The 25,822-nt window shown below is 47.4% G+C and overlaps 4 protein-coding genes across 5 annotated transcripts; 3 read left to right on the top strand and 1 right to left on the bottom strand.

Moving 5' to 3' along the window:
* Positions 1–291: 291 nt before the first annotated feature.
* On the top strand, positions 292–11,408 carry LOC6494249. The gene is made up of 8 exons (XM_032450708.2): positions 292–577; positions 1,295–1,655; positions 8,749–8,834; positions 8,929–9,178; positions 9,968–10,646; positions 10,703–10,836; positions 10,893–11,033; positions 11,097–11,408. Exons 2-8 carry the CDS (start codon positions 1,354–1,356, stop codon positions 11,269–11,271), a joined length of 1,767 nt encoding a protein of 588 aa, XP_032306599.1. The 5' UTR covers positions 292–577; positions 1,295–1,353; the 3' UTR covers positions 11,272–11,408.
* Positions 4,315–7,480, bottom strand: LOC6496306. The gene is made up of 2 exons (XM_001960628.4): positions 6,572–7,480; positions 4,315–6,516 (listed from the first exon to the last, which is right to left on the bottom strand). Exons 1-2 carry the CDS (start codon positions 7,478–7,480, stop codon positions 5,305–5,307), a joined length of 2,121 nt encoding a protein of 706 aa, XP_001960664.3. The 3' UTR covers positions 4,315–5,304.
* Positions 11,409–11,951: 543 nt separating the features above from the next.
* Positions 11,952–15,183, top strand: LOC6494250 (orexin receptor type 2). The gene is made up of 3 exons (XM_001960626.4): positions 11,952–12,540; positions 12,604–12,951; positions 13,131–15,183. Exons 1-3 carry the CDS (start codon positions 12,043–12,045, stop codon positions 14,013–14,015), a joined length of 1,731 nt encoding a protein of 576 aa, XP_001960662.2. The 5' UTR covers positions 11,952–12,042; the 3' UTR covers positions 14,016–15,183.
* Positions 14,850–21,806, top strand: LOC6494251 (sphingomyelin phosphodiesterase). 2 transcript variants are annotated; one of them, XM_014907205.3, is made up of 7 exons: positions 14,850–15,351; positions 18,606–18,764; positions 18,823–20,140; positions 20,198–20,406; positions 20,467–20,761; positions 20,824–21,009; positions 21,373–21,806. In XM_014907205.3, the coding sequence occupies exons 2-7, from the start codon at positions 18,683–18,685 to the stop codon at positions 21,428–21,430; spliced, it is 2,148 nt and encodes a 715-aa protein (XP_014762691.1). In that variant the 5' UTR covers positions 14,850–15,351; positions 18,606–18,682; the 3' UTR covers positions 21,431–21,806. The 2 variants fall into 2 exon arrangements, with proteins under 2 accessions (XP_014762691.1, XP_001960661.2); XM_001960625.4 differs by lacking the exon at positions 21,373–21,806 and adding an exon at positions 21,203–21,338.
* Positions 21,807–25,822: the final 4,016 nt, after the last annotated feature.

The following is a 25,822-nucleotide window of genomic DNA, read 5'->3' as shown; positions in this document are numbered from 1 at the left end:
CAAAAAAAACATTTTAAAAAACACACAAAAAAGTGAAGAACAGTTGTGCATGTATTGTTTTTTGTCCCTCCCCCCCATGTGTGTGTGTGCGTGGGGGAAACTTCGTGTCTTCTTCGGTTTTTGGTGGGGCCTTCTTCGTTCCTTTGGGGGCTCTGCCAGCTTTGGCGCTGCTGCCTCTGTCGCTGCCTCAGCCTCTGTTTCTGCCTCTGCCTCGGCTGCTGCCTCTGCCGGGCTCTCTACGCTCGGGCTTTTGGGGCTTCTTTGCGCACGACTCTCGGCATTTTGCGTTTCACCGTCAAGGCAGGCGGACGTCGTTGTGGCAGCCACACTTCCGTTCCGTACTCCAACCGTAATCGTCCGTAGTCGCCGCATCCGTGCCCGGGAAACGTGGAAGCGTGTCGCGTGTGCCGCAGAACCAAGTGGCAGAACCAAGCGGCAGAAGAGGGCAGAAACGCCAAAAAGCCCGCTAAAAGAATCCCAACTATGCGTGCGGCAAACGAATCAAAATCAAAATAAAAATTTATGAAACAGAGTGTGTGTTCCGTTCTGCAATAGTGTGCAATAGGAGTGCTCTCGTGTGAGTGTCATAGTGTGTGTGTGTTCGGCTAATTGCTCGTGTGGCAGCCACAGGTGGCACAACCACCGCAAACTACAACCCTTTACCACAAAGTCCAGCCCCAACACCTATCCCACCCTGTACTGGCACACAAATTCGGGGAACTTTAATTAATTTGGGGGGAAAGGTCAGGGAGCAGTCGCAATTAGCAAATCTAACAGTTCCGAGAATCGATTCACTGCAGCCCCCAATTAATTGGGCGCCCCCCGAAACAATCAGAAGACCAACAACAGAAGAGAGAAGCCAAAAACACAAGAGACGAGCCGACGACGCACAAAACAGTTCCTCCCCCCAGATGGGAAAAAAAAATAAATTTTGGGGAAAAATGTATATTTTTTTTTTGGCCAAAGGGGAGCAGGGAGCCAGAGGCAGGGGCGTGTAGCAGGCGACGTGTGTCAAAGGTTTGACAGGCCTTAATTGTGCGGAGGACAGAAAGGCCATGGGCGGGGGCTCTGGCCCGAGGCACCCCCAAAAAAAAAAGACTTAAGAAGAGTTGAAGGCTACGGATTTAGGGATTAGAACGGACGGATGGGGAAGATAAATCGTAATTATTGTGCGGAAAGTGTTTATTTTGTAGGTCGCATCGAACATTCCTAGAACATACTTCCTCCTTGATTTTAAAGCCATTCTAACACACTAATTGAGCATCAAATTCCCCCTTTTTGACAAAATTTTTAGCCAAAAACTCACCAAAAGTGACACACTGAGTGACAAAATTATTGAAATCGAAAGCCATCATGTTGTCCGGATTTGAACTGCTGCTGCTGATGCTACTCAGTCCGCCGCTGCTGGCGGAGATCTCTCACATACCCCTGGCCAGGAATCGCATCCTTTTGGACTCCGTCGAGTTGCTGCAACAATCCTCGCAGCAGCAGCAACCGACACCGCCGCCAGTGGATCTGCCAGCGACGCCAGTGCCACCGCAGCGCTGTCTGTCGCTGCAGCGGTACCGCAAGATGCTGAAGGACATCGACGATGTGGAGGACCTCTATGTGGACGTCCCCGTGCACATAGCTCTGGCCGAGCGGCAGAAGAAACGGTGAGTATCGGGCGGGTAATACGGCTAAGTGCGCTGGCGACGCCGCCTGCCACACAAATCAAATTATGGCCAAACAAATACGAAAGATGGCCAAAACCGAACTTTGGGGGGCGCTTCCAAGAAGCCCCGGAAAAGCCAAAAAAAATAATTTATAACCACGACGTGTGGCTGGCCAAACAAAAAACCATCTAGAGCCAGACTTTTTACAGTTGTCCTGCGTCCTGTGTCCTGCGGCCTCCGTCCTGCGTCCTGCTGTTCCTCTTCTTGCTTGTCTAGTGTGTGAGTTTTTGTTGCTGCCACAGCTGCCGCCATTCCTAGTACAGTGGCATCAAAAAATATTTGACAACCATTAGGAATATTGATTTTTTTCCTACTTAGGTTCGAGTAATAAGAGCTCATGCCAAAAAAGGGGGGTATTAATTAAATACCTTTAATAAATTCCATTTTTAATGACCAACTAAGAACTGCTCGTGTTAAGTTTGTAATTATATCTTCAATGCAACTTGAAACTGACAATGACTAATGTTACAGATAAAATCCAACAAATGGGCTAGAAACCCATTTGGGCATTTGGTTTCACTTCCCACTTTTCGGAATTTAAAGTTCCCTAGCAACAGGACTGACCGTTTAAACCACTTTTGCCGCACACACCACTGTTCCGGCTGTGTTACACGTGGCGTATGAGCAATGTACGTTGCTTCTTTTTTTTCCACATTGTTTTTTCTTTTTTGATTTTTTTGGGGGTGGGGGAGATTTTCATTGGTTTCCGTTGGGAAGCAGCTTGGGTCTGGGTCAAAAGAGGCCCGTCACGTTTTCGCTTAGGCTCTTTTTTGGTCCGGGATTTCAGTTTCCATCATCTCCAGTGAACGTGCGAACACTCTGGGAGGTGGATGGGCTCGGAGGAGGAAGGTCTCGGTCTCGTATAACACTCGATCATTTGCCGGCAAACATTGAAATTAATGTCGTGGTTTGTCGTCAGCTCCTTTTTCGGCTTTCGGGAATCATGTTCTCTTTTTTTTGGATGCTACCCTATCCAGATTAGAGTCGCGCGACCCGGCAAGTGTTCTAATTACTCAAAAAAAAAAAAGTACCAGCACTGAGATCCAGTGGCTCTGGAGCTGTTCCCGAGATCGAGAAACCGAACCGGAGTACGTGACATAAGAGGCAAGTAGCTCGGTGTGCTGAGCGTGTGAAAAGGAGCTAGTTGCCAGGGCCAGAGCCAGCAGTTGCTTCCATGGTTGTGGATATGGCCAGGCCGCGTTTATGGCGCGTGCAGCCATTAAGCGTTTTGCTAGAATCAACAACGTCCATCCAGCCTCCATTCCCAGTGGCCCCGTGCGTATCCTTTCCCCACCTTTTACGCCACCACCTCCTCCGTGGCTCCCCTCTTGGTGGCCGCCAATCAAGACGGGGCAAGCGTTAATATTTTTGCGCAAACAAATCATAAATATTAATTTTACGACTTAATTCGACGGCGCAATATGCGCTCCCGTTCCCAATTCCCAATTCTCAATTCGCTTTTCGCAATTCCCATTCCCATTCGCAACTCGATCATTCTGGACACCATACTGCCGCCACTTTCCGCCCCAGCTGCCACCTGTGGCATCCAGTCATCCAGTCAGTGGCCTCAAATCAAAACAAACCCCAAAACTGGCAGAAAAGGTGATTATATTAGGTGTTTTCTATAAGACTCGACGAAGGGATACCTAGTGGGGTTTCTAAAAGAAATACTTTTTAAGATTTTGAAGTATAATCTTCCTAGCTAGATCTTGGCAGTTTCTATGATTTAATAGTTTAAGATGGACTTATAGCATATTATCCTGCTGCAATATATACCCCTTTATCCAGCCCATTTTCTCGTATAGGGAATGAAGGCAAAATGTTGTTAATATGTTGATGCTGCCGTTTGATTGTTGTTGCCGTTGCATTTTTATGTGCGCCGCAGGCTCAGGCGATGTAAACAACTTTTATTGCCTGGCCCGACACTCGGCCACTCGGCCGGCCTGGCCTCCCACACCGCCGCATCCTCCTCCTGCGGCATCCCTCCTCTTCCAGCTTTTGGCGTGAAACTATTTATTTGTAAGCGCATCAAAGGAGCCACAACAACGGCAGTGCCACAACAAATTGCCATAAAATGGGAAGCATAATTCTTTGTGTATGTTATTCTCCTCCGCCGTGTTGTGTTTTTTCATCGTTTTGGTTTTTGGCTGAAAACTACGCAGACCTTGCAGCGTTGGGCAAATTTTCGCACAATGACCAATGCCCCATCATCATCATCAGCACCACCAGCATCAGGCATCAACATCAACATCAGCGGCATCGTCATCGTCATCATTGGCGGCAACTGGCGGTTTTTGCGCCGCCAGAAAAGAAGATCTCCTACGAGTGTAGTGGGTATAGTATTTTTAGCAATTGACAGAATACAAAAATACTCAGGCCAGACGGTGGCAGACTGATTGTGAGTCTGAAATTGGAATCGGAATCAGAATGGTTATAGGAATAGGTATGGGCATGGGAATAGGAATAGGAATCGGAATAGGAATCACAGACAGAACAGACAGAGGGGCGTCGCTCGATTCGATGTCTCTTGGACTCTTACTCAGCGCTACGCCATAGTTCAATAGTCTAAAATTTCCCAAAAAACCAAATAAAATAGGGAAAGGAAAAGCAATTTTCAAATTACAAAGACTAAGTACGTTGAGCGAGTGCGCCCATTTCGGTGTGAGTAATTGAGTGTGTGCCTCTGACTGTGAACTGTTTTGGGTGTGAATCACTCACAGATTCATTTGATTGGGGCATGATAGAGATATCAAATGATTGTTATGCTCTTGGCCGACAAAGCAGGATCACCAGAGTGAAATTCGAGCTGCCGAGTAGTGGGTGTTGGATGGCGTTCTCAAAGTCTAAACTGACTAATGCCCATTGGATGAGTAATGCACCCTAAGACACTTGATTTATTTCAATTTTTAAAAGCATTCTTAATGATTTTGATTATAAATATATTGACAGGACAAAGCTTATAGAATTTATGGAAATCTGATGACTAAAGTTGGAAAGAAACTCTCAAGCACATGGGGGAAACTTTTCTTCAGCATTCTAGTTTCAATTCCATTTGCGATATTTTTGAATCGAAACTTGGGACATCTGATATTGGTGCTAGTGGCAGTTACTTCCTGCACGGATTCTCCGGAGCTGCAATCAGCGAATGTGCCACTTATGGGAGTATCTGTATCCTAACTCGTTCTTTATCTCTGTGTTTTTCGCCGCCGTTGTTGGGGAAAAGCTGAAGCTGAAGCTGATTGTCAATTTGCGGAGCTCCCTGCCTGACTCCCTGCTGCTGCTGCTGCTTGTTGTTCGACTGTGTGATAGTTGCAAAAATAGAATTTTGTCTCTGATTTTAAGTATTTCGCGTGAAAAGTAACAGAGGCGACCAGAAAAGACCAGACAACAGACAGCCGACAGAAGACACAAGACACGAGACCCAGACCCAGACGGGAAAACAAAAAAAAAAACAAAAAAAGGAGAAGCGCAGGAGTGCAGGATGCCGGGCGGGTTGCCAGTCAGTGTCTCTCAATTGCAAATTTATGTGAATTGAGTCAATTTTTATCGCAGCCGGGGGTGGAGAGTTGGTTTACTTTTGACTTGTTTGTCACTGGAAAACTTTGCGTCGTTTGACTGGCGTAAATCGTATGACTGGAGTCACTTGAACTTGTCGCTGCCATTCGCCCAACTGCCCTCGTCCTTTCCTCCTTCTGGCCCGCCGCTTCTTGGGGGGCTTTGGCTCCTGCCGCTTGCTGACCAACTGGCAGCGCCAATTCCGGATCATTAGCTCGCCGAAAAATGTGAGTGCCGCACAAAAGACCCCCACTATGAGGATGAAAAAGGGTCCCTTCAGATGCTCCGTGGTCAGGACAATGGCATTATCCGCAAAATGTGGCCGCATCTTGGCTATCCTGTTCAAATAGGTGTTGTTGTACCGAAAGTCCTTGTCGATTTTCTGAAAGATTCCCACATCCCGCATCATTCGGATGATGGTGTTCAGCTCGAAGATGAATGGAAAGCCGGCCTTCGTGATCATCTGCAGGGGACTGGAGAAGACGTTCTGGGGAAAGGCGTAGATGTCGTCTCCCAGGGCACTCTGCATCGTGTACATCCTGTTGCTCAGGATGCAGCGTTCTCCGTTCTTCACGGCCACTAGGTTGTCCGTTCTTGGAATGAACTCCGGCGAGGTGTTGTAGCCGTTGAAGATCCATATGTCGTCGTCGTTCTCGAACCAGTCCCGGCTCTCCTCGTGGCCACCGTAAGGTATTCCCTCGGCCACCACCTCGGTCAGCTCGTCCAGCTGATGCAGGTAGCCGGGGTCCTGGAAGGTGGCTATCATCTTGGAGGTGTAGGTGGCCACCACATTCAGGCTGTAGAGCGTGAGACCAATGAAGAACACCTTTGTGGCCTCGCAAACTGGACGCTCCTGGACGGCCACTGAGATGGTCACCGCCAAGGCGTTGATCCCCGTCAGACTCAGCTGCTGGTAGTAGTTGGGCTCCGGCAGGATCTTGACCAGGGCGAACCAGAAGAGCCAGGTGACTAGCAGGACCAGGAGAAAGCAGAGCCAGGTGTAGGGCTCGAAGATTCCCACCATGGCCTGCCAGGCGGGCCTCACTTCCGCCTCCTTGATGTACCAGGTATGGGCGTCCTCCAGATAGGTGTCAGTGCCCCAGAAGAAGTCGGCCACCTCGTTGTCCGGATAGAAGCCCCCCATTATAAAGTCGCACTCGTTGTCGATGACCTTGCTGAGCAAGCCATTCCAATCGCCATTGGCATCCAGTTCTCCCCGGGATTCCAAACTGCAGGTTTGGTTCACCTAATGGTAAAAAGGATATAAGTTCCTGAAAGCTTAAAGCATATCCTAAACTCACATTGAAGTCCAAACGATTCTTCATAAATCCTAGGATCCTCATCTCCAGGCCCACAATGCAATCCTCTTCCACAAAAGGTGCCGACACGGAAGCACACACGTAGAAAGTGCAGTTCTTGGGACTGAATCCCGCCACATAGTCCACCATGGCGGCGTGAACTGCGGTAGGACTCGGATACAGTTCTCCGTCGTGGCACTGACCCACACTCTGGACGTTCAGCACCCGGCAGTTCTCATTATTGTAGTAGTCGTTCACCAGGAGATTGTAGTCCGTGGACGAGTTGGCGTAGAGCAGGGCCACCCGGTGGACGTAGAAGCTGTGCATCAGCTCGTTGAAGATCTGGGAGGCCACTGTCCAGGGTCGGTTGTGCACCTGGGCATTGTGAAAGAGCACCAAAACTCTGGCCCCCGGATTCCAGGAGCGTATCCTGCTCACATAACGACTCATGAGGCTGAGCAGCCTCTCCACGGAGTCCACAATAAGTACGTAGTTGTCCACCAGGAGCAGTTCTCCGAAGTTCATGCTCTTCACCTTACCCCCGTGATCCGTAACCACTCTTAGCTGAAACAGCTCCGCCCTCCTAGGCTCAGTTGGATCTGTGACAGCTTCATTTATTCGCTTGGCGAATCCCTGCTGGATCTCATCGGCGGGAGTGGACAAGTTGAAGGCGTGAGTCATCATGAGATTGTAGGCTCGGGTGTAGCGCTCTGCCGGCTTGCGGTAGAAGAATATCTGGGCGAACCTATCCAGGCAGTCGACTCCGGCCTGCCACACCTCGGGCCCCAGGTCCTTGGCCGGCAGCATGGATATCACAATATTCGCAGTCTCGTTCGAGGGATTCACTATGCCCCGGCCGGGGTCCAAAAACAGGAGCACAAGGATGATGGCACTCGGATAATTGCAGCGCATTGTGTGTCCATCAGGTTGGGCAATTGCGAATTAACTGTGGTGGGTGCCAATTCGATTGTGTCCGTGATGCGGCGCATACGCTGTAATTATCACGGACGGCATATGTGTGCCTTGGCTTTCCCAGACCACCCTCTCAGAGGGCGTCTTTCAATAAATCTGTATACTTTCCGGCGTAATTCGATGCCCGGCAGCCCCTTTTCCATTAAACACTTGTTATTTTTTTGGGGGTCTGTCGGGGAAATCCATTAAATCACTTCGGCTAGAGCGCATTCAACTTTCGTCTTTGGCTGATGTTTGCCTTGTATAATTGACTGCTGTCATCGTGCCGACATCGGCAACAACGGCAACAACACAGTGTGGCAACAAACAATCGCCATTGCAACATGCAAGGCTTAAATTAAAGCAAATATTTGCACAGTCGCCGCGGCGCCGCCACCAACAATGGTCGGACTCCGATGTATTAAAACACTCCATCAATCCGAACCAATCCTATCCTGGAACCTTTTGGCAGAGCAGCCAAAATTACGACTATATGGCGTATTTACTTCTGTTCGGTTCGGTTCGGTTCGGTTATGCGGGGGATTGGGAAACTCTGTCCGTGCTCTGTGTCTGGTGTCCATTGTCCGTGGTCCGTTGTCCGTTGTCCGGATGGCGTTGGCCGGAAGTAGCCGGTCATAAAAATAAAACTCGAGATGGCCGGCCATAAGCCAAGTCAATGAGTCATTTACTGCAATGGCATCCTCTCGCCCCACACCCTTTCTCTCGTCCTGCCGCTGCATCCTTGCCAGGCTTGGCCAGTCTTCCTCGACCGTGTGTGGGTGTATCGGGGAGCTCATTTGTCTTACCAGTTTGTCATTAGAAAAATTGCTCGTAAATTTCACATTTAATTACAATACAAAACTCAGCGAGTTCAGAAACGAGAAGAAAGCTTCAGCTGGCTGGACTGCCCGGAGGACTTGAACTAAATCTTTGGTTGCAACAAAGTTGCAAAAGCATCATCAAGAAGATTGATAAATAAAGTGAGTCCTGCGACGAATAAGAGATACTCTTCAGTGAGGAAAACATAAAGGAATTCAGGGAAGACCTCTCCAAATTCAATAAACCTTTCGGGGATCTAGGGTGCGGCCGAAACCCGCTGACTCATTTGGTTCAGTCCGGAGAGGCGGCAAAACAAATTGCGTGTGATAATTTAGTGTCATCATTTTTGACAAAGGGCGTTAACAGCTCACTTACTCCGCCCCTCAATCTGCCTCCTTCTCGTTTTGCAGATTTGTGCTCAACCTGAACGACACGACGCCCCTGACGATTCGCTTTTCGGCGCCCGTGGTCCGCAAGATGTACTTCAATCAAACAGGTAAGTCCGAACTCGTGGGTTCCACCTCCTCCTCCTCCTCCTCCTCGGTGAGAGCCGTCAGAACCATTAACCCGAAACCCTACTCCCTTTGCAGGCAGCGCTCTGAGGCCGGCGGCGATATCATCTGGCCCAGGTGTTCCCGGGGACACCCTGGTGCTGCCCTGCGCCCTGCGCGGCCAGTACGACATCTTCGTCCAGGCCCGCCAGAGCGGCGCCCTCAAGGTGGACGCCCTGGCCCAGCATCCGCACCACAACTGGCCCCTTCTCAATGCCACGCACCGTATCGCTATTCGCACCCAGAACCGGGTGCGGAAGCGCGAGATGATCGTCAAGTGGGACAGGAGGTGAGTACGTGAATGGTGGAAGTGGTGGGAAAATTCATATTTGATCCTCTGCCATGCTCATATCTTGGGCAATTTTGATCCGATCCTTGAAAGGAATACCTTAAACGATTTCTGGAATGATTCCGCATCATTTTACATCAAAACCCAGAAACAACATTTTCGATCGATTTTTCACTTTTTCCTGATGCTACCCTTTGGAAAATCTAGGATGTCTAGCATCCCCCTATATGGTCCCTTCCGATGCCCATATCTTGGACAGTTTTCATCCGATCCTTAAATGGAATACCTTAAACGATTTCTGGACAGATTCCCCGTCAATCTGCATCAAACCCCTGAAACAAAATTTTCGATCGATATTTCTCACTTATTCCTGACCCCTTGGAAAATCCAGGATGTCCAGGATTCCCCTATATGGTCCCTTCCGATGCCCATATCTTGGACAGTTTTCATCCGATCCTTGAAAGGAATATCTTAATCGATTTCTGGACAGATTCCCCGTCAATCTGCATCAAATTCCTGAAACAAAATTTTCGATCGATATTTTTCACTTTTTCCTGACCCCTTGGAAAACCCAGGATGTCCAGGATTCCCCTATATCGTCCCTTCCGATGCCCATATCTTGGACAGTTTTCATCCGATCCTTGCAAGGAATACCTTAAACGATTTCTGGACAAATTCCCCGTCATTCTGCATAAAAACCCTGAAACAAAATTTTCGATCAATATTTTTCATATTTTTCCTGAAGAACCCTGGCTTGCCTCGAACCTAAATACCTTTCTTACCCCTCAGCAAATTCGATTACCATGCCATGCACTACTGTCTAGTGATCCAGCGGATAGTTCCGGAGACCCCTCGTCTAACATTCACCCACTTCTGCCAGGCGGTGGCTGCCTTTGTGGATCAGCGGCCATTGAACCCCAGCTGCTCGGGAGTGAGCCCGTTGGACTTGGTTTGGGCTGCTCCGCCGCAGCGAGAGCGGCGCCTAAATCCTCGCCAGAACCTGCATGTGGTATGCACGGGGAAGCGCCGCCAACAAATGCTGCGTCGATTGATGCCGCGAAGTAGTTACCAATTGGATCTGTTTGGTGTCCACCAGAAGAGGCAGAACCTGACCATGCGGCTGGCCACCACCCAGTTGAGATTCAATCGAACCCAGCCGCTGGCTCTGCGCCAACAGGCACTGGCGCTGTTGAAGATTGGCGGCCAGCATGGAACGCAGATCTACAGCTTCAAGGTGCCGCAGGTGGACCCGCCTGTGGAGCACCCAGTTATGCGGCACCTGTTGATCCCGTGCTCTGGGAGTGAGATCCGGGTCAGGTTGCTGAGGCAGCGCAGCGAGGTTTGGCAATCGATTCCCATTTTCAGTCCCACATACATTCGGCAAAACGGAGTGCTGCCCGGCCAGAGGTATCAGATGAGGTTCGAGCCGAGCAACGACGATGAGACGTTAAGGGCTCAGAAAGTAATGGTAAGTAAAGAAATTTACATTTAATTACAAATTTTATATTATATATTTATTAACAGGTGGCCCTGAGTAATGAGGCTTTGTTCCGGACTTTGCCGGAACTTCCCAAAAACATAACCGTTTTTAATGTCAGGACAAGATGCAATCGGGCCACCATAGCCTGGAATGGTTCCCCAGATGAAAGAGAATTGAGGTAACTAGAAGCCTATTCCCTCTGAGATCTATCTTAAATCTTAATCCTTTTTATAGCTACTGCATCATTGTCTTCAATCTGCCCCAACGCAATCGCAGCGTGGTGGATGCCACTAACTATTGCATGGACTTCTCGCCCAAGCAGGTGGTGCAGTACAGGAACTTTGAGTGGATGACTTGCAGGGAAAGGCAGCAGAGGTGTGTCTATCAAGAAATAATTGTTACAAATATTTTATTTTAATTTAAAAATGTATGTTTCAGCCCACAAAGCATCGACAACATAGAAACGGAGACCATCCTAAATCTGAAGCCAGGATCCAGTTACCTGGCCTATGTCACCGCCAACTTGTCGATGGGGAAGCCCCTGCCCTACCAGGCCCTGACACTCCACATGGCCAGCCAGTGCTTGGACGAGTCGCACGAGTCCTTCTACTAACCTGGTCGAAGTCCAACAAAAGCTTAGCTGCATTTTCGCATCCAAACTATCCGTCGTTGTAAAGCTACCTTACTACTACTACACTATCCTACAAGTACTATATGCTGGTTAAAAGACTATAAACCTATCTCCATTTACATATATCTATATATATACAAGGCGATATATATATAATATATATGTTCATATTCAGATGTTTGTGGCAAGAGTGATGTGTGAGCGAGTGAGTCTGAGTGATTGCGTGAGATTTGTGTTTGTGTTTGCCGGAAAAATTCCAAGTATTTTCGATTTTCGAGAGTTTCGAGTGCTTAGTTTCCGTAATAATTAGCTAGCTATTAAAGTTTGTATAAAATACTTGATTGGTTTACCCTCGCTGCTTACCGAATAATTGTTTATACCTAAGTTAGTTCTCGTAGGCTTTTGCTGTTAAGTTTTAACATTAAAACAAAGAGTTTTTGTAGTCTTTTTTTATACATTAAGCTTACGAGTTAGCTCTATAATAGTTATTACGAATATATATATATATATACTGTATGTATATGTGCGTTGAAGGCGTTGTATTTTTTGAAGCTAAACTTATGCAACCGAAGAGAGGACAATAAAGAAAGAACAGAATGTGCTATCAGACAAGGGAGATTCCAGTCGATTCCAGTCGAATAAATGTCAAAAAACCACGGCTAAACTAAATCCAAAAGCTCTCAAAATAAGGGGGGGATTTCACCAACATCGTTACGACCGTTATAATGACGACAGTTGAGCGGTTAACGGTGAATGATAAGCGGCTCCGATAATGGATCATTAAGCCTCGGGCGGTACCCTTCGGTAGCGGTGGCCATAAATCTGTCCCCCAGTCGATTGGCAAAAGCTCTCCAGTTCGGACCTTTCTGCGGCATACTTTTGGGCCCCACCCTGGAAATGGCCCTTCTTCACTACACCTTGGAGCAGTTGCAGTTGTACCTGAAGTGGGCCCTCAGCAAGCACGGAGAGTTCACTCCCGAGCCCACAATTCAGCCCTATCCGGGCATCTTCATCGGTGATCTCAGCCAGCTGAACAGCCTCAAGCGGAACGCCTTCTCCGCCGTGGTGGGCATCCTCTTTGTGTTGGCCTTTGTCGGAAATCTGAGCACTCTCTACGTCAATTCCCGCCGGAAACTGAGACCCTTCTTTCGGTCCTGCCTGATCTCCCTTGCCTGCAGTGACCTCTCTTCCACGGTTTTCTGTACAATCTCCTACATGGCTCAGTTTAATGCCGAGTACCTCCAGCTTTGGGTAAGTGGGAAGGTCCAAAGAGGTCTGTATATTTCTGTGATTTCTGTTGCAATTCCTCTCCAGACTATTGGTGGCTTCATGTGCAAGTTTGTGCCCTTTGTTACCACCACTTCTGTGCTCTCTGGGAGCCTGACCCTCGTGGCCATTGCCCTGGATCGCTACCTGGCCATAATGCGGCCAGTGCTGGGCTTGTGGAATCCAGACTACCGGTTCAGTGTGGTCACCATGCTGCTGATTTGGGCCTGTTCGATTGGCGCCTCGGGACCCCTTTTGGGCATCTACGATTTCCAGCATGTCTATCTGCTGGATGCAGAGGACAACAAGGCAGAGGGCGAAGACAACAACGCAGAAGTTCCTGAGGAACTGGTGGTCACCGAACTGGAGCTGGTACACATGTGCCTGGCCGGCGACGTAAGTCCGCAGCTGGGATTATCACTTGGCAGCGGGGTGATTAAATGGGATTTGCGCGGGGACCTGGGATGGGGGAATCCATCCATGTTGTCGAACCAATGTCCTCCTTATCTTATCAGCCGGGTGTGTAGAAAACAATTTATGCAATTCTATAAATATTTCTCTGTGTGTTGTTCCAGCATGCTGTCGGATTATACTACGTAGTACTCTTCACCCTGATCTTTATCCCCTGTATAGTGGCGTTCATTTGGCTGAATGCCACAATTGCGAGGCAGCTCTGGCTGAGGCGGCACTTCCACCAGGAGCAGCAGGTGCGCCAGCAGGAGCCCCAGCAGGGTCAGTTCAAGTCCCTCGGATCGGCCGGCAGCAATGGGGACTTCCTGATGCCCTCGACCTTGGTCAGTGCCATCGGCGTGGCCCTGCCCTTCGCCGTGGATAAGATTCCTCAGCCCTCCAGCCCGCCTTCCCCTAATCCTGGCAAGAAAACAACAGCAGCGTCGTTGGCCAGGGAGGCCAGACACAGAAAAATGGTGGTAGTGGTCCTGCTGATGATGGCCGTCTTCATATTCCTCCGACTGCCCGCCTGGGTCTTCCTGATTATGCGACTCTACGGATCCTACTCGGAGCCCATCGACTGGCTGCTGTACTTCAGCTTCGGCATCCTCAACCTCTTCAGCTGCGCCCTGAATCCCATATTCTATACGTTTCTCACCCAAACGATACGGACGGCATCGCTGGTGAAGCAGAAAATCCGGTATTTCTTTGGCTGCTCTCCCGGGAATGTTCAAGACGCCGCCATGCCAACGGAGGAGGTGAACAAAGGCAAGTGGTCGGGTTGCTGCTGTGGTCTGCGACCACCCACCTTCACCTGGCGCTGCCAACTGGCCCGGAATGCGGCGGCCACCACCGTAGTCCAGGACTCGGACCACAAGTCCCTCAGTGCCGCGGTGCAGCAGGAGCCGGCCAGCCTGAAACGCATCCTGAGCTTCAAGCATGAAGTGTTCACCATTTACAAGCAGTGCGATGAGTCGACTTCGAGTGCGTCAATTGAATCCTCTGCCTGATAGGCGGGCACTCCGATCATAAATCACTCGGTTGCATTTGTCGGATACGGGAGTAAACGGTTAGCAGAACTTGATTGATGGTTATAGTGGTGGCCCGGGGCACCCACCCACCTCCCATCTGACAGACCCCTAGTTGGCGAAAAAAACGGTTGTCATAGTTGTTGGGGGGTTATCGGACATCAAAGTATGTGAATATATATAAGCACGTACATTATGTACCTTATCGTAAGTGTAAATATGGAGAATAAAGGAATGCCTTTGAAAGCCAACGAGGTGTTAGATTCAACACTGTTCGAGTGCATAGAAATGGGTTATTATAACTAGGAAGTGATATGCTGGAGAATGGCAATTAAATTATAAAGACATTTAGTCTTAAACTCTTAAAAGAGGTCTTAGAGGTTTTCATTAAAAAGTGCTTAGAACTAAAAGGAATTTTAAAAAGAATTCTACTGACTAAGCTGTGTTTCTAGACTAGTTGTGAGTCACCCCCAAAAATATTTGTATACATTTTGTTTTTAAATTAAAATCATCTAACAATGGATATGTTAATCTATACTACCCACTTCCGTTTTTAAACAATGGTTAACAATTTGACATGTGAGATACGACTAGAACATCAAACTAATTAAAAGCCAAATGTATAATATTAGTATCATTTTTAATCGGGGGAAAAAAGCTTCCACTCTCTTTCTTCATGAGTATCTCTTCTGGCAGTCAGAACTCTAAAAAACTATCTCTTTTTTACAAACGAGAGAACATGCATTTTTTTATTAATCAACCAGCCAGCAAGCTCGGCTCAAAAGCTGCTCTTTTTTCAACCATTCGGTTGAAAACCATTCAGTTGCTGGCGGCGACTCGCGACGAACGGTTGGATTTCTCTCTCAGCGGAGACACGTCTTTTGTGCCACACGGCGGGTGAAATCTTCTGAACCACAGCTCAAAACCGACAAGTGTGGCGTCCGGGCGTCCGAGTGCATGCCAAAAAGAAATATATACGAGCTCGGCTCCAATTGTGCGATTGTAGAAATTCGTGAGCCAAACAAATGAATCGTCAATAAATGAGGCCAATCACCGAAAGAGAGATGCGAATTATCGCATAAAATATTGTCTAAAAATACACAGATATAGTGGTGTAAACCGTAAGAAAGAAAGAAAAAGTGGCAGAAGCACAACAAATATTAAAGAAAAAAAAAGAAAAAAAAGAAAAGAAAGAAAGAAAACGAAACGCCAAAGAACAAAGGCGGGTTCAGTGCGGTTCGTTGTGGGTCAAGAACGAAAGTTCGACTCGGAAATTGTGAATTTTTGTGTTAAGTTTTTTTGGTTTTTGGTCCAACAGGTAGGTAACCGTCATACGCGAACTGTCAGCGGCAATCAATGTTTTGGTTTTTGATTTAACTTGGCTATGGATTTCCGTCAAACCAGTTACCAGTGGTGCCTGGGCCTGGGTCTGGTAGTTGCTAGTGGCCAGTGGCAACATAGTATATGTATTTTGTCTTTTACTGTTGGCTGTTACACATTTCGTCAGAAGCTTCGGCAGGAAAAACACGTTTGCGCATTTCACTCGCCGTCTTGGCTAAGTCACGCATGCGCGGTGCTCGTCTTCAATGAATTTCTTGCCAAACTATTGTCGAGATGTCACTTTTTTGAGGGATATTCTATGGAGGATTTCAAGCTCCCTTGTAGAGGCAAAGAATAGGATCTCTGTGGCTCTATCTTTCCTGTAAAAGAAATTGTAGTTCCTATCAGTAGCCCCACATTTCTCCAAGTGCACAAACCTCTTCGTGGATTACGCAGCTTTACGCTTTCGATACTCACAACCATATTGGGAATTCTACGAGTACTTCGAGTATTTTCCGTTTCTTTTTGCGTACAGTTTGCTGTGCGTGTCGGGTGTGCGGTGATGAGTGGCTCACTGATTTCAGCGGCTAAGGTGGGCTTGTGGTTGGGGCTGCATGTTTAATTAGCCCCCGCTAACCAAATATATATAGGCCACATGCCTAGGCTGTCCCTCGAGCCTGACAACCAGAGGCATTAAAATCCAAAAAATGAGTTTGTAAGATCATTGAGATCGTGTAGGCATTTGCTCTCAATAAAGTGCTTTTCTAATTATTACGTGCCTGAATTTACAATCAGTTTTAAGCTCGAAACAAAACGAAAATGTGTTTCAGATTGGCTTTCATTTGTCAAATCGATTTTGGGGCTTGGAGCACCCCACCCCATCCCATCCAGCCATGAATCACTTTGAACAAGTTTTCCATCGGCCTAATGTGTTCCGGAAAAAGAAAAGAAACTCACTTTCGTTTTCATCTCGCTTCTCACACACCGCAGCACAGTCTCTTAGCATACCTTCTCTTTCCTAATTATTATAAAACAAGAAATGTTCATTAAAACATTACATGCAGCGTGACCGACTACTGCACCATTATACAATAGACCCACTAAGAGACAAAGCCCACAAGATTGGACGAAAATGACTTAAGCCCTGGGTGGTGTGGGAGCCAAGGAGCCACTCCATTTAGCACATCAAACTGTTTTTCATGTTCGGCCACAGAAATAAAGTAACTCGAAATGGAGGGAAAGAGAAAAATTATATTATCAAAAATAATTTCTAAAGAAAGTGAAAGTTTTTTGGGCCTCGCGTCTCGGGTTTCCGTTGCGTGGAGTGGCCCTTTTATTTTAGGTTTTTTTTTTGGAGGAATCGTGCCTTGAATGAAAACCAAAAACAAAGTGTATATGCCAGTCAAAATATGCCCGTGAATGAGAAAGCTGAGAACTAAGTGGGATGCAGATGTGTGTCGTACGGTCGGGGCTGTGCCAAAAATCCATTTTGGAGGCGATACAGCCCTACACGTGCTCCAGCCTGCAGCTGAAACCCATAAACCGGTTTAACGAAGGCATCGGCTTTAGTTTTGTTTTTGATAGTTTTGTAATGTCTTTTTTGATGGCTGTAACTTGACCTGCATTCATCTGGAAATTAGTGTTGTCCTCGGCTAACCTTGTCCGCGAAACGAGTTTGTTGCCGCGGACGCTGCCCTCTCTCCCTCCACACTTTTATTAGATTTCCTAATAATGCATTTTAGTTGAACTCTGTGCGCCCTGCGGCAGACACTTTCGATTTTCGCTCAAATCACAACAGCAAATAAAAAGTCTTTGCGGTGGCAGACGCGACGAATCCAGACGAGACGAGACCTCCGATGATTACAAGACGATTTCACCCGACGAGGCCAATGTACCTTAGCGACACTTGTCCGCACAAATGGATGATATATGCCCGGCCGATTTGTCGGCGGTATGCCAATTGGTGGCTTGGTGGCATTGAGCCCCCGTCCCAGGCCGGTCCCAGGCCCGGCCCGGTGCATAATGAGGCTCCAACAGCCCCCACAAACAAATCAATTCGGCTCAGTTGCCTTGTTTACTCGCACATTATTGTTATGTTGTTTTTATTGGGTGTCATGTGACGGTGGCTAGGCAGGGGCCTTCATAGAAGACGATCCATTGCAGGTTGATTCAGGGTCATGCCAGGGAGAGCCAGGAATACAAAGGGGCTAATTATCCTATGAGGGAACTGCATAGTTTCCGTTGCACAGAGACCCTGATAAAGAGCTCTCTGCTCTACAAAAACCAAATCGTGATAACCCTTTGTGTACTTAACAAAAAAACAAATAGAAAATAAAGCAACTAAATAATTTCCAGTTTCATTAAATCACATCTGCGGGGCAGATGCTGATAAGGCAATTTTGATAAAGCCATCTCAGTAAATAAACGGACAAGTTAATGCTCCGGGGACTGTGATATTTAACAGCCCCTCGGACGAGTGTGTGTGCTTGTGCGCTTTGAACAAACAAACAGAAGCAACAACAGCATATGTGAGTCACTCGAACCGTAAGCTACAAATGTATCTGTCAATCCAAATAAAAGCGTTGCAACAATTTCATCTAATGCCACATGCATCGCAATCGGGAGGTGACAGCTCCCCCGTTTTGCTGCCAACTTGCTGATGTTGCTCCCATGCTGTTGCTGCTGCTGCTGATGTTGCTGATGTGTCGATGTTGTTGCTGTGGGTGTGGGGTGTATGCGTGGGTGTTCAAACATGTCTGCCATTTACAGCTAACGAGATTTTAAGTGCTGTCAAATGTTGATGAAAGCCCCAAACTCGTACATAGGAACCAGCCAGCCAGCCAGCCACCAACAAACAGGCATGGATTGAAATTGAAATTTAGATTTGAGGTCCTTCAATGGCAGAGGTCAGGTTGGAGTATGGAAATGGCAGGCCGACCATCATAATGCGACAAAAGTCATTGGGCCTGAGGGAATACTTTCCACAAGTGGTCAGGTAACTCGGGTCTTGAGAGCAAGTTACGCCAGCAGTCAGTATACTTATGTCTCATCCCGAAAATTGCATAAATCATAAACATTGCGGCCAAAACGAAACTGCATAAAAGCCAAAACAAACCCAAACGTTGACATGCCTCTGGCCAGATCCCTCCCAAGTCGTTGTAATGAAACCCGTTCCCCAAAATAATGACTCTCCGAATCGTATTTATATATTTTTTGTTTTTGTTTCGCTTTTGGTTAAACCCACAAATGTAGGTCAAGCAGCCCGTGGATAACGGAGGTATCTTGAGAGTGAGATCTGAAGCTCTGAGGAGTCTGGGAGCCGGAGCATTATGACACAGCAGCGATGGCCGATTCCCAGGGGAAACTGCTGGCTCATTGCTCTCCTCTTGGCTTTCGAATTGGTGGCAGATGGTGAGTCAAAGAATCTGAGAACAATTCAGGTAACTAATGAGGAGTATTCCCCTTCCAGTTGGAGCTATGCCCTTCCTGTTCACCTGGCGCAGACCGGAAATCAACTGGACGCAGCCGGAAACGGAGAGCTGGGTTATTGAGGCCCAGCCCAGGAGCATTGAGCCCCACCTGGAGCCTGTCCTGCATCCCAATCGCACCCATCGGGCCATAGGCTCCGACGCCTCGGACGCCGAGTTCCTGCAGCGGCTTGCCAATCTCCGCCAGAACCACTCCGCCACCGGACGGATGCTGTGGTACGATGTGGCCGGCGGGGACGGTCTGGTGTACCCGCCCCTGGTGGACAAGGCCCTGAAGCTGCTCAACCTCAAGCAGGTGGCCTTCGAGATAGAGAACAGTGTGATGTCAAAGGTCACGTGCACGGCCTGCCGCGCCGGTGCCGGGATGCTTCAGCAGCAGATCAAGGTGGGTAAGACGGACGGGGAGCTGATCCGCATGATCACCGACTACTGCACCAACCTCAACATCCAAAGCGCCAGGGTCTGCCAGGGAGTGGCCCAGCTCTTTGGCAGCGAACTTATCTACGTCCTGAAGAGGGTCAACCTCAGTCCCGACGAGCTCTGCAGTTTCGTCATTGGAGACGGATGTGCGGATGTCTACAATCCGTACCACGAGTGGGAGGTGGTCTTCCCGCCAGTGCCCAAGCCGCCGCGTCTCGCTGACCTGCCCATTCCTGTGGACGGAGCCCCCTTCTTCAAGGTCCTGCACATCTCGGACACCCACTACGACCCCCACTACGCGGAGGGTTCCAATGCCGAGTGCAATGAGCCGCTCTGCTGCCGCCTGAGTAGCGGACGCCCAGCCACGCCCAATGCTGCCGCCGGGAAATGGGGCGACTACCGGAAGTGCGACACGCCCAAGCGGACGGTGGATCACATGCTCTCGCACATTGCCGAGACGCACAAGGACATCGACTACATCCTGTGGACGGGCGACCTGCCGCCGCACGACGTCTGGAACCAGACCAAGGAGGAGAACCTGGCCATCATCAAGGAGACAGTGAAGCAGATGGCCGAGAAGTTCCCCGGAGTGCCCATCTTCCCGGCTCTGGGCAACCACGAAAGCGCTCCAGTGAACAGCTTTCCGCCTCCATACGTCAACCAGGTGGACATCTCCATCAGCTGGCTGTACGACGAACTTGATGCCCAATGGCGGCGGTGGCTGCCACAGAGTGTGACACCCACGGTGCGTCGTGGCGCCTTCTATTCGGTGCTGGTGCGTCCTGGCTTCCGCATCATCTCCATGAACATGAACTACTGCAACAACAAGAACTGGTGGCTGCTCCTCAATTCCACGGATCCGGCAACTGAACTGCAATGGTAACTAAAGGTTTTTCAAGCTTAAGGATTAGTTTTAAATATTTATTTTACTTTCAGGTTCATTTATGAGCTGCAAAGTGCCGAGTTCTCCAACGAGAAGGTTCATGTCATAGGTCACATTCCACCAGGACACTCTGACTGTCTAAAAGTTTGGTCCCGGAACTTCTACAAGATCATAGCTCGTTATGAGAGTACAGTGACGGCTCAGTTCTACGGACACACCCACTACGATGAGTTTGAGATGTTCTACGATCCACATGATCTGAGTAAGATTCATAAAAATTTAATATTAATAATGGGAATTAATGGATAACTCATTCTTCTAGATCATCCCAATAGTATAGCCTACATAGGACCCTCTGTATCACCTTACTATGACCTCAATCCCGGCTATCGGATCTACTATGTGGATGGGGATCATGACTCCACCACTCGGCTGGTCATTGACCACGAGTCCTGGATAATGAATCTCAAGGAGGCCAACCTGTATGGCTACCCCATCTGGTACAAACTGTACACCGCCAGAGCGGCCTACAACATGAAGGCCCTGCGTCCCAGTGATTGGAACAATTTACTCAGCGAGCTCACCAACAATCAAGAGCTATTCGAGCTCTACTACAAGTGAGTGATTGTTTTGGTGTATATTTAAGGGAAAGATAAACAAGTCCTTCATTATCCCTCAGATATTACTGGAAGAACTCCCCGGCTAGACCCACCTGTGATGCCGAGTGCAAGAAGCGTTTGATTTGCGATTGCAGAAGTGGACGCTCCCACGATCGGAAGCACTTCTGCGCAGAGGTAGAGTCCAAAATAGACGAGGAGTCCTCCAAGTCCTGGAAGTCGTGGTTCTATCGAGGATTGACCAACTCGTAAGCAAAAGATTCACGTAGTTCAGTGGTAGTTGTGCTTTAATTTTTGGTGTTACTCGCCTATTTGTACCTCCATAACATTCTGTGTTCATACAGTTTATTATTCAAATAATAACCAAATTCATTTTATTTTCTGCACTGGTGTGGTGGTTTGCCAAATCAACTCAAATATGACAAACTAATATCCATACAGAGCCGAGGAAAAGTCTCCCGTGGAGGACCAAACCAACTTTGATGTGGTGATTGTTGATGCCGGTGGTTGAGAATTGTATATATTTGGTGGCTGGAGCTTTGTAACCGTTTATCATAATAAATATTTCTTCCATTTACTTATTGTTCTCACTTTCCTCAACCTCCTTAAAGCTATAGCCTGCTGTCCTCGATCACCTACCTGCCCAAATACCTGCTGGGATATCGCTGATCGCCGCCATCAAGTCACTGCAATACCGATGCGAGACGAGAAACGCCTACCCCATAAGGTTACTATGTGATAATTAGTACTTAAATGCAAGTTCACGTAAATTGTCTAAGTTCACGTTAATGCAATGACGTCACAATGACCCACTGCCCCCATCCTCCCAGTGACCTTGTCGAGAAACCGAGTCAGTGAAGAATAGTCATTTAATTGTAATTGCCTTCAGTCGTTGTTGTTTTTGCCGATGCTGTTGCATGTTGGGGGCGTGACAGGAACGCCCAGCTACGTAATCGAAGTTGTTGATCAAACTATTTTATAGACTCTTAATTTTAATGACCATTTAGTTTAAAACACGAAATAAAGTGCAATAATTTAAGTGATATTTGGTTTTTTATTTCAAATGCCTGGCGTTAAGGCGCCATGATGGTTTAGTGTTGGTAAATGTGTTATTCACGGTACTGTTCAACATGGATTTTAACATACCTGTTATGTAACAGTGACTTAACAGAGGTTGTGTTGTAAAGTGCCATAAGCGAGGGATGCATTATGGTGGAATGAAAATGTAATGGTTGGCGGGCTTCCGCCGGAAATTCAAACGCAACCATTTTCCACTTGCGTTGAAAAGTTGTATATGCAATTTATACTTGCTGTTTTTGTATGCTTATGAACTTTTTTAATGTTTTCTTTGTTTTTAAACCTTAGGCCAAGTTTTATCTTGAGTGAAACTGTCTATTTAACTTTTATACTACTGCCCTGCCACTTTTTCCAAAACTCTTTTTTAATAAATTTCTAAAATCATTCAGCTAATGTTTCTGTTTACCTGCCCGTAGTGCATTCTCATGCTTGATTGGAAACCCCAAACCCAGAAGTGAAGGAGTGAAATTAGTCCTTTGAGCAAACTCCTGCCAGCAGCTGGAGGGGGATCGCCGGGGAGCCCTAGTCGTTGTCAATACGCCCGAGTGGCCGTTTCCGCCGTGGCTGTGGAAGTGGCAGTGGCAGCATTGCCTTGAGTTGATTTCAGCTTGTTGAGCGGGCGTGCGTGTTTTCCTTCATTGGTGATAAGACACGCAGCGCGGTGAGCGTGTGTGTGTGTGTGAGTGTGAGTGTGAGTGTTTGTGTGGGTTTCGATGGGTGCCCCGGTTGCCAGTCATTATCCTTTTGTCACACACACATACACTGGCACCCGCACCTTTTCCCACAGCCCACCACCCACAGCCAGCATCGGGCTGGCAAAACAATTCCGTTTACATTTCCCACATCACCCGCACTCCCGCACCCGCACTCCCACACACACAAATGGCGTGCGCCGACTTCCGTTTATTTTTTGTTTCTTCCTTTCCTGATTTCGCTCTTTTTGTTTTTGTTGCTTTGCATACTTTTCGGGGGACGCTGCCGCTGGGAACCGCACACATGTGTGTGCGCGCGACAAACAAACAAACAGAGACCCCAAAAGGACAACAACAACATTGGCCAGAAGGGTAGGGTGTACAACAATGCAATGCGTGCAAATTTTTAGAAAAATATACAAACAAGGTAGAAGGGGAGGGGGCTGGAGAGTGGCATTATCTCATGTGGCAGGCACAGGATCTCGATGCCGCGCTTAAATGCCGCTTAACATATTTGATTTTTCTTCTTTGCCATTTTCAATCGTTGTTTTTTTTCGGTATTTCTCTGGGAGCATTTTTTGTTAGCAATGTTTGTTTTGGTTGTTGTTGCTGTCAGGCTTGAATATAAATTTGCATTTCAACAGACCCGCTGAGAGTTCACACATGTTAACCCATTAATGCCCGATTGGCGGCGGCCAGCACAGCAGATGAAAGCATATTGTTGGTTTAACGAATTCCACAGAAGCTCTCAGCCATACTTACTAATACTCTTTTATTTTTATTAATTTATTTGCATTACCAATGGGTTAATTGGAACCTTTTTAGGATTGGCGCCTTCATTTGAATGCCGAAACACGTTTTTAAATAAATCAACGCATTAATTATTCGCGCATGCATAAATCGTTTTCCTGTCAATGGCTGCCTGCCCCAGGACCTTTCTATATGTTTCCAAGCCCTCCATGCCACCTCACCCCCTTGTGCCTTTTGGCCAAACACCTCCGCACATTTTTATTAGCTACGCATAATTGCTGCGGCAATAAAGTTGTTTTTTTTTCCCCCACTGGCCCCCCAAAAAGGACACAGGACATGGCCCCGGGACACATCCACATTGGAGCCTGGCGCGTGACCCGACAACATAACGACATTTAAGTGGCCACCGCAGCAGCAGCAGCAGCAGTGGCAGCACCACCCATTGGTGGCAGCAATGCCAGTGGCACATCAGTATCAGCATCAGCATCAGCCGGAGTCAGTTTGGGGCATGGCTTGGGCCATGTTTGGCAACATGTTACAAAAAATTGATGCCATTGTTGCCACTGTTGCTGCAGCTGCACACAGTATTTATTGTTACAAGAAAGGTGGGAGGGAAAGGGGAGTGAAAGGATGGTCAAAAAGGATACTCACCGTATCTAGTATTTTAGTCTCAGAGATTTAAATTTATAAAAATAGCTATATTGAATTTTAGACTTAAAAATAAAGCCCCTTGCTCTCCTCTTTTCTTGTTAATATTTTGAAAACTTTCCACTAATTTTATGATAAAGAAAAATCCACATTTTCCTCTCCAATCCTCAGCAGTTGTCAGCCACAAGCCACCAACCATCGCCCGGAGCGTCACTTTCAGCGACTGTCAATGCTTTTGTCTCTATTGTTTATTCCAGTTTTTGTTTTCTGTATTTCTTTTTTTTTTTTAAATATTTTTCATCGTGTAAAAAGCGCGGGAAGAAAATTATATTTAATTACTCAAGCAAAAGCATGACAAGTGAAAATGTCGCCTGGCCGAGAATCCAGAATCCAGAGTCCAGAGTCAGACCCAGCAGGGCTGTCAGCTTGTCAGGAGCAGGCGCCGCTCGCCATTCGGCATTCAGGATTCAGGATTCAGGATTTTGCAAAGCCGCTGGCGCATTTGGTCATCCACTGTTGTTTTTGTTGTTGGTTGTTGTTGGGTTTTGGTGCTTTTGTTTAAAATTTAAATTTTATAAATAAATCTACATGAAGGCACGAGGCACAACATGGTGTGTCTGTTCGAGCACGAGCAAGTGGAATGTGACTGCAGTTGGCATCGCTGTTAGGGCCACTAAACAAAAGCCGGAACTGTTTTACATTCGTCCTTCTGCCCTCCTGCTCGCAGGACACTTATTTGTGGGTGGCCTGAAAAGGAAAGGTCCACTTTGGGGTGAACATTTTTGGACAAAAATTATTTATCATTATTCCCCTTAGTGTTTCTCTCTCCAATAAGCTAGTTTTAATGGCTATCCTTATTGCAGAATAATTTTTATTATCTTACATCCTCGAATGTCCTTGGATGCTTAATTTAATGCATTCAATAGGACTGACTCGAACGCCTTGAGGACAATGTTAATCCGATGTAAGCTCGTGTCCAAAATCCACAGATCCCCACGACATGCTTCAATTGTCCTGGACCAGGACTCAGAACACTGGACTTTGGACTCAGGACATATTGTTCTCCCACACACACACACACACACACACTGAGCCATCACATGTGCTCACCTTTGCCATCAAAAGGCAACCACAAGGGAGAGCAGGACGAAAAAATAATCACAAGGATGGGGAGGACACACGGCAAAAAAATGGAATAAGAGGGGCGAGGCGTGGGAGGGTGGTGTGGAAATAGTCGTAGAGATAGAAAGCGTACAAAAAAATCTCAGCTGCAAATGACTTGTGTGCCATTGAGATAAACCCAAAATTTATTTATTTTTACCATAAACCCGAATGCAGTCAAGGCAGAAAGGACTTTTGGCTAGCCATTGTGTGTTCAAAAGTGTGTTAGTGTGAGTGTGTGTGTGTGGCAGGCATTTTGTTGTGCTTGTATTTGTGTTTGAGCTTTTTCGACAACAACAACAATAAAAGCGATGACGATGGCAACTAACTACAAATCCGTAGGCAATTAATTTGGCTGGAAAACCCAAAAATACAAAACACACCCGCATCTCAACACACACACGTGCACACACACATACATGTATGTGGAAAATAGGCAAAAATATTAAATGGAAATGGAAAAACGCCGCCGCGTTCACAGTCGACGCTGCGTCAGCGTCAGTCACTTGCAAAATACAACAAAAAAAAAAAAGTAGAATCCTGAAAATAAAAGAAGAGAGAGGGTGAGAGAGAGAAGGAGGGGAGTCTGAGGGAAAGAAAAAACAGTTTGAATGGAAATTCAATTGAGTGACATGAAAATGGAATTTTTCATATTTTCCTGATGTTGTTGCCGAGGAGAAGCATGGAGCATGGAGAGCAGGAGCGTGTTTGGCTGCCAGGCACATCACAAACA

This window comes from Drosophila ananassae, chromosome 3L, assembly GCF_017639315.1.
Source record: "Drosophila ananassae strain 14024-0371.13 chromosome 3L, ASM1763931v2, whole genome shotgun sequence".
In the NCBI taxonomy this organism is placed as follows: Eukaryota; Metazoa; Arthropoda; class Insecta; order Diptera; family Drosophilidae; genus Drosophila; species Drosophila ananassae.
Note: the sequence above shows the minus strand (reverse complement) of the source record. Positions and strands in the feature narration are given on the sequence as shown.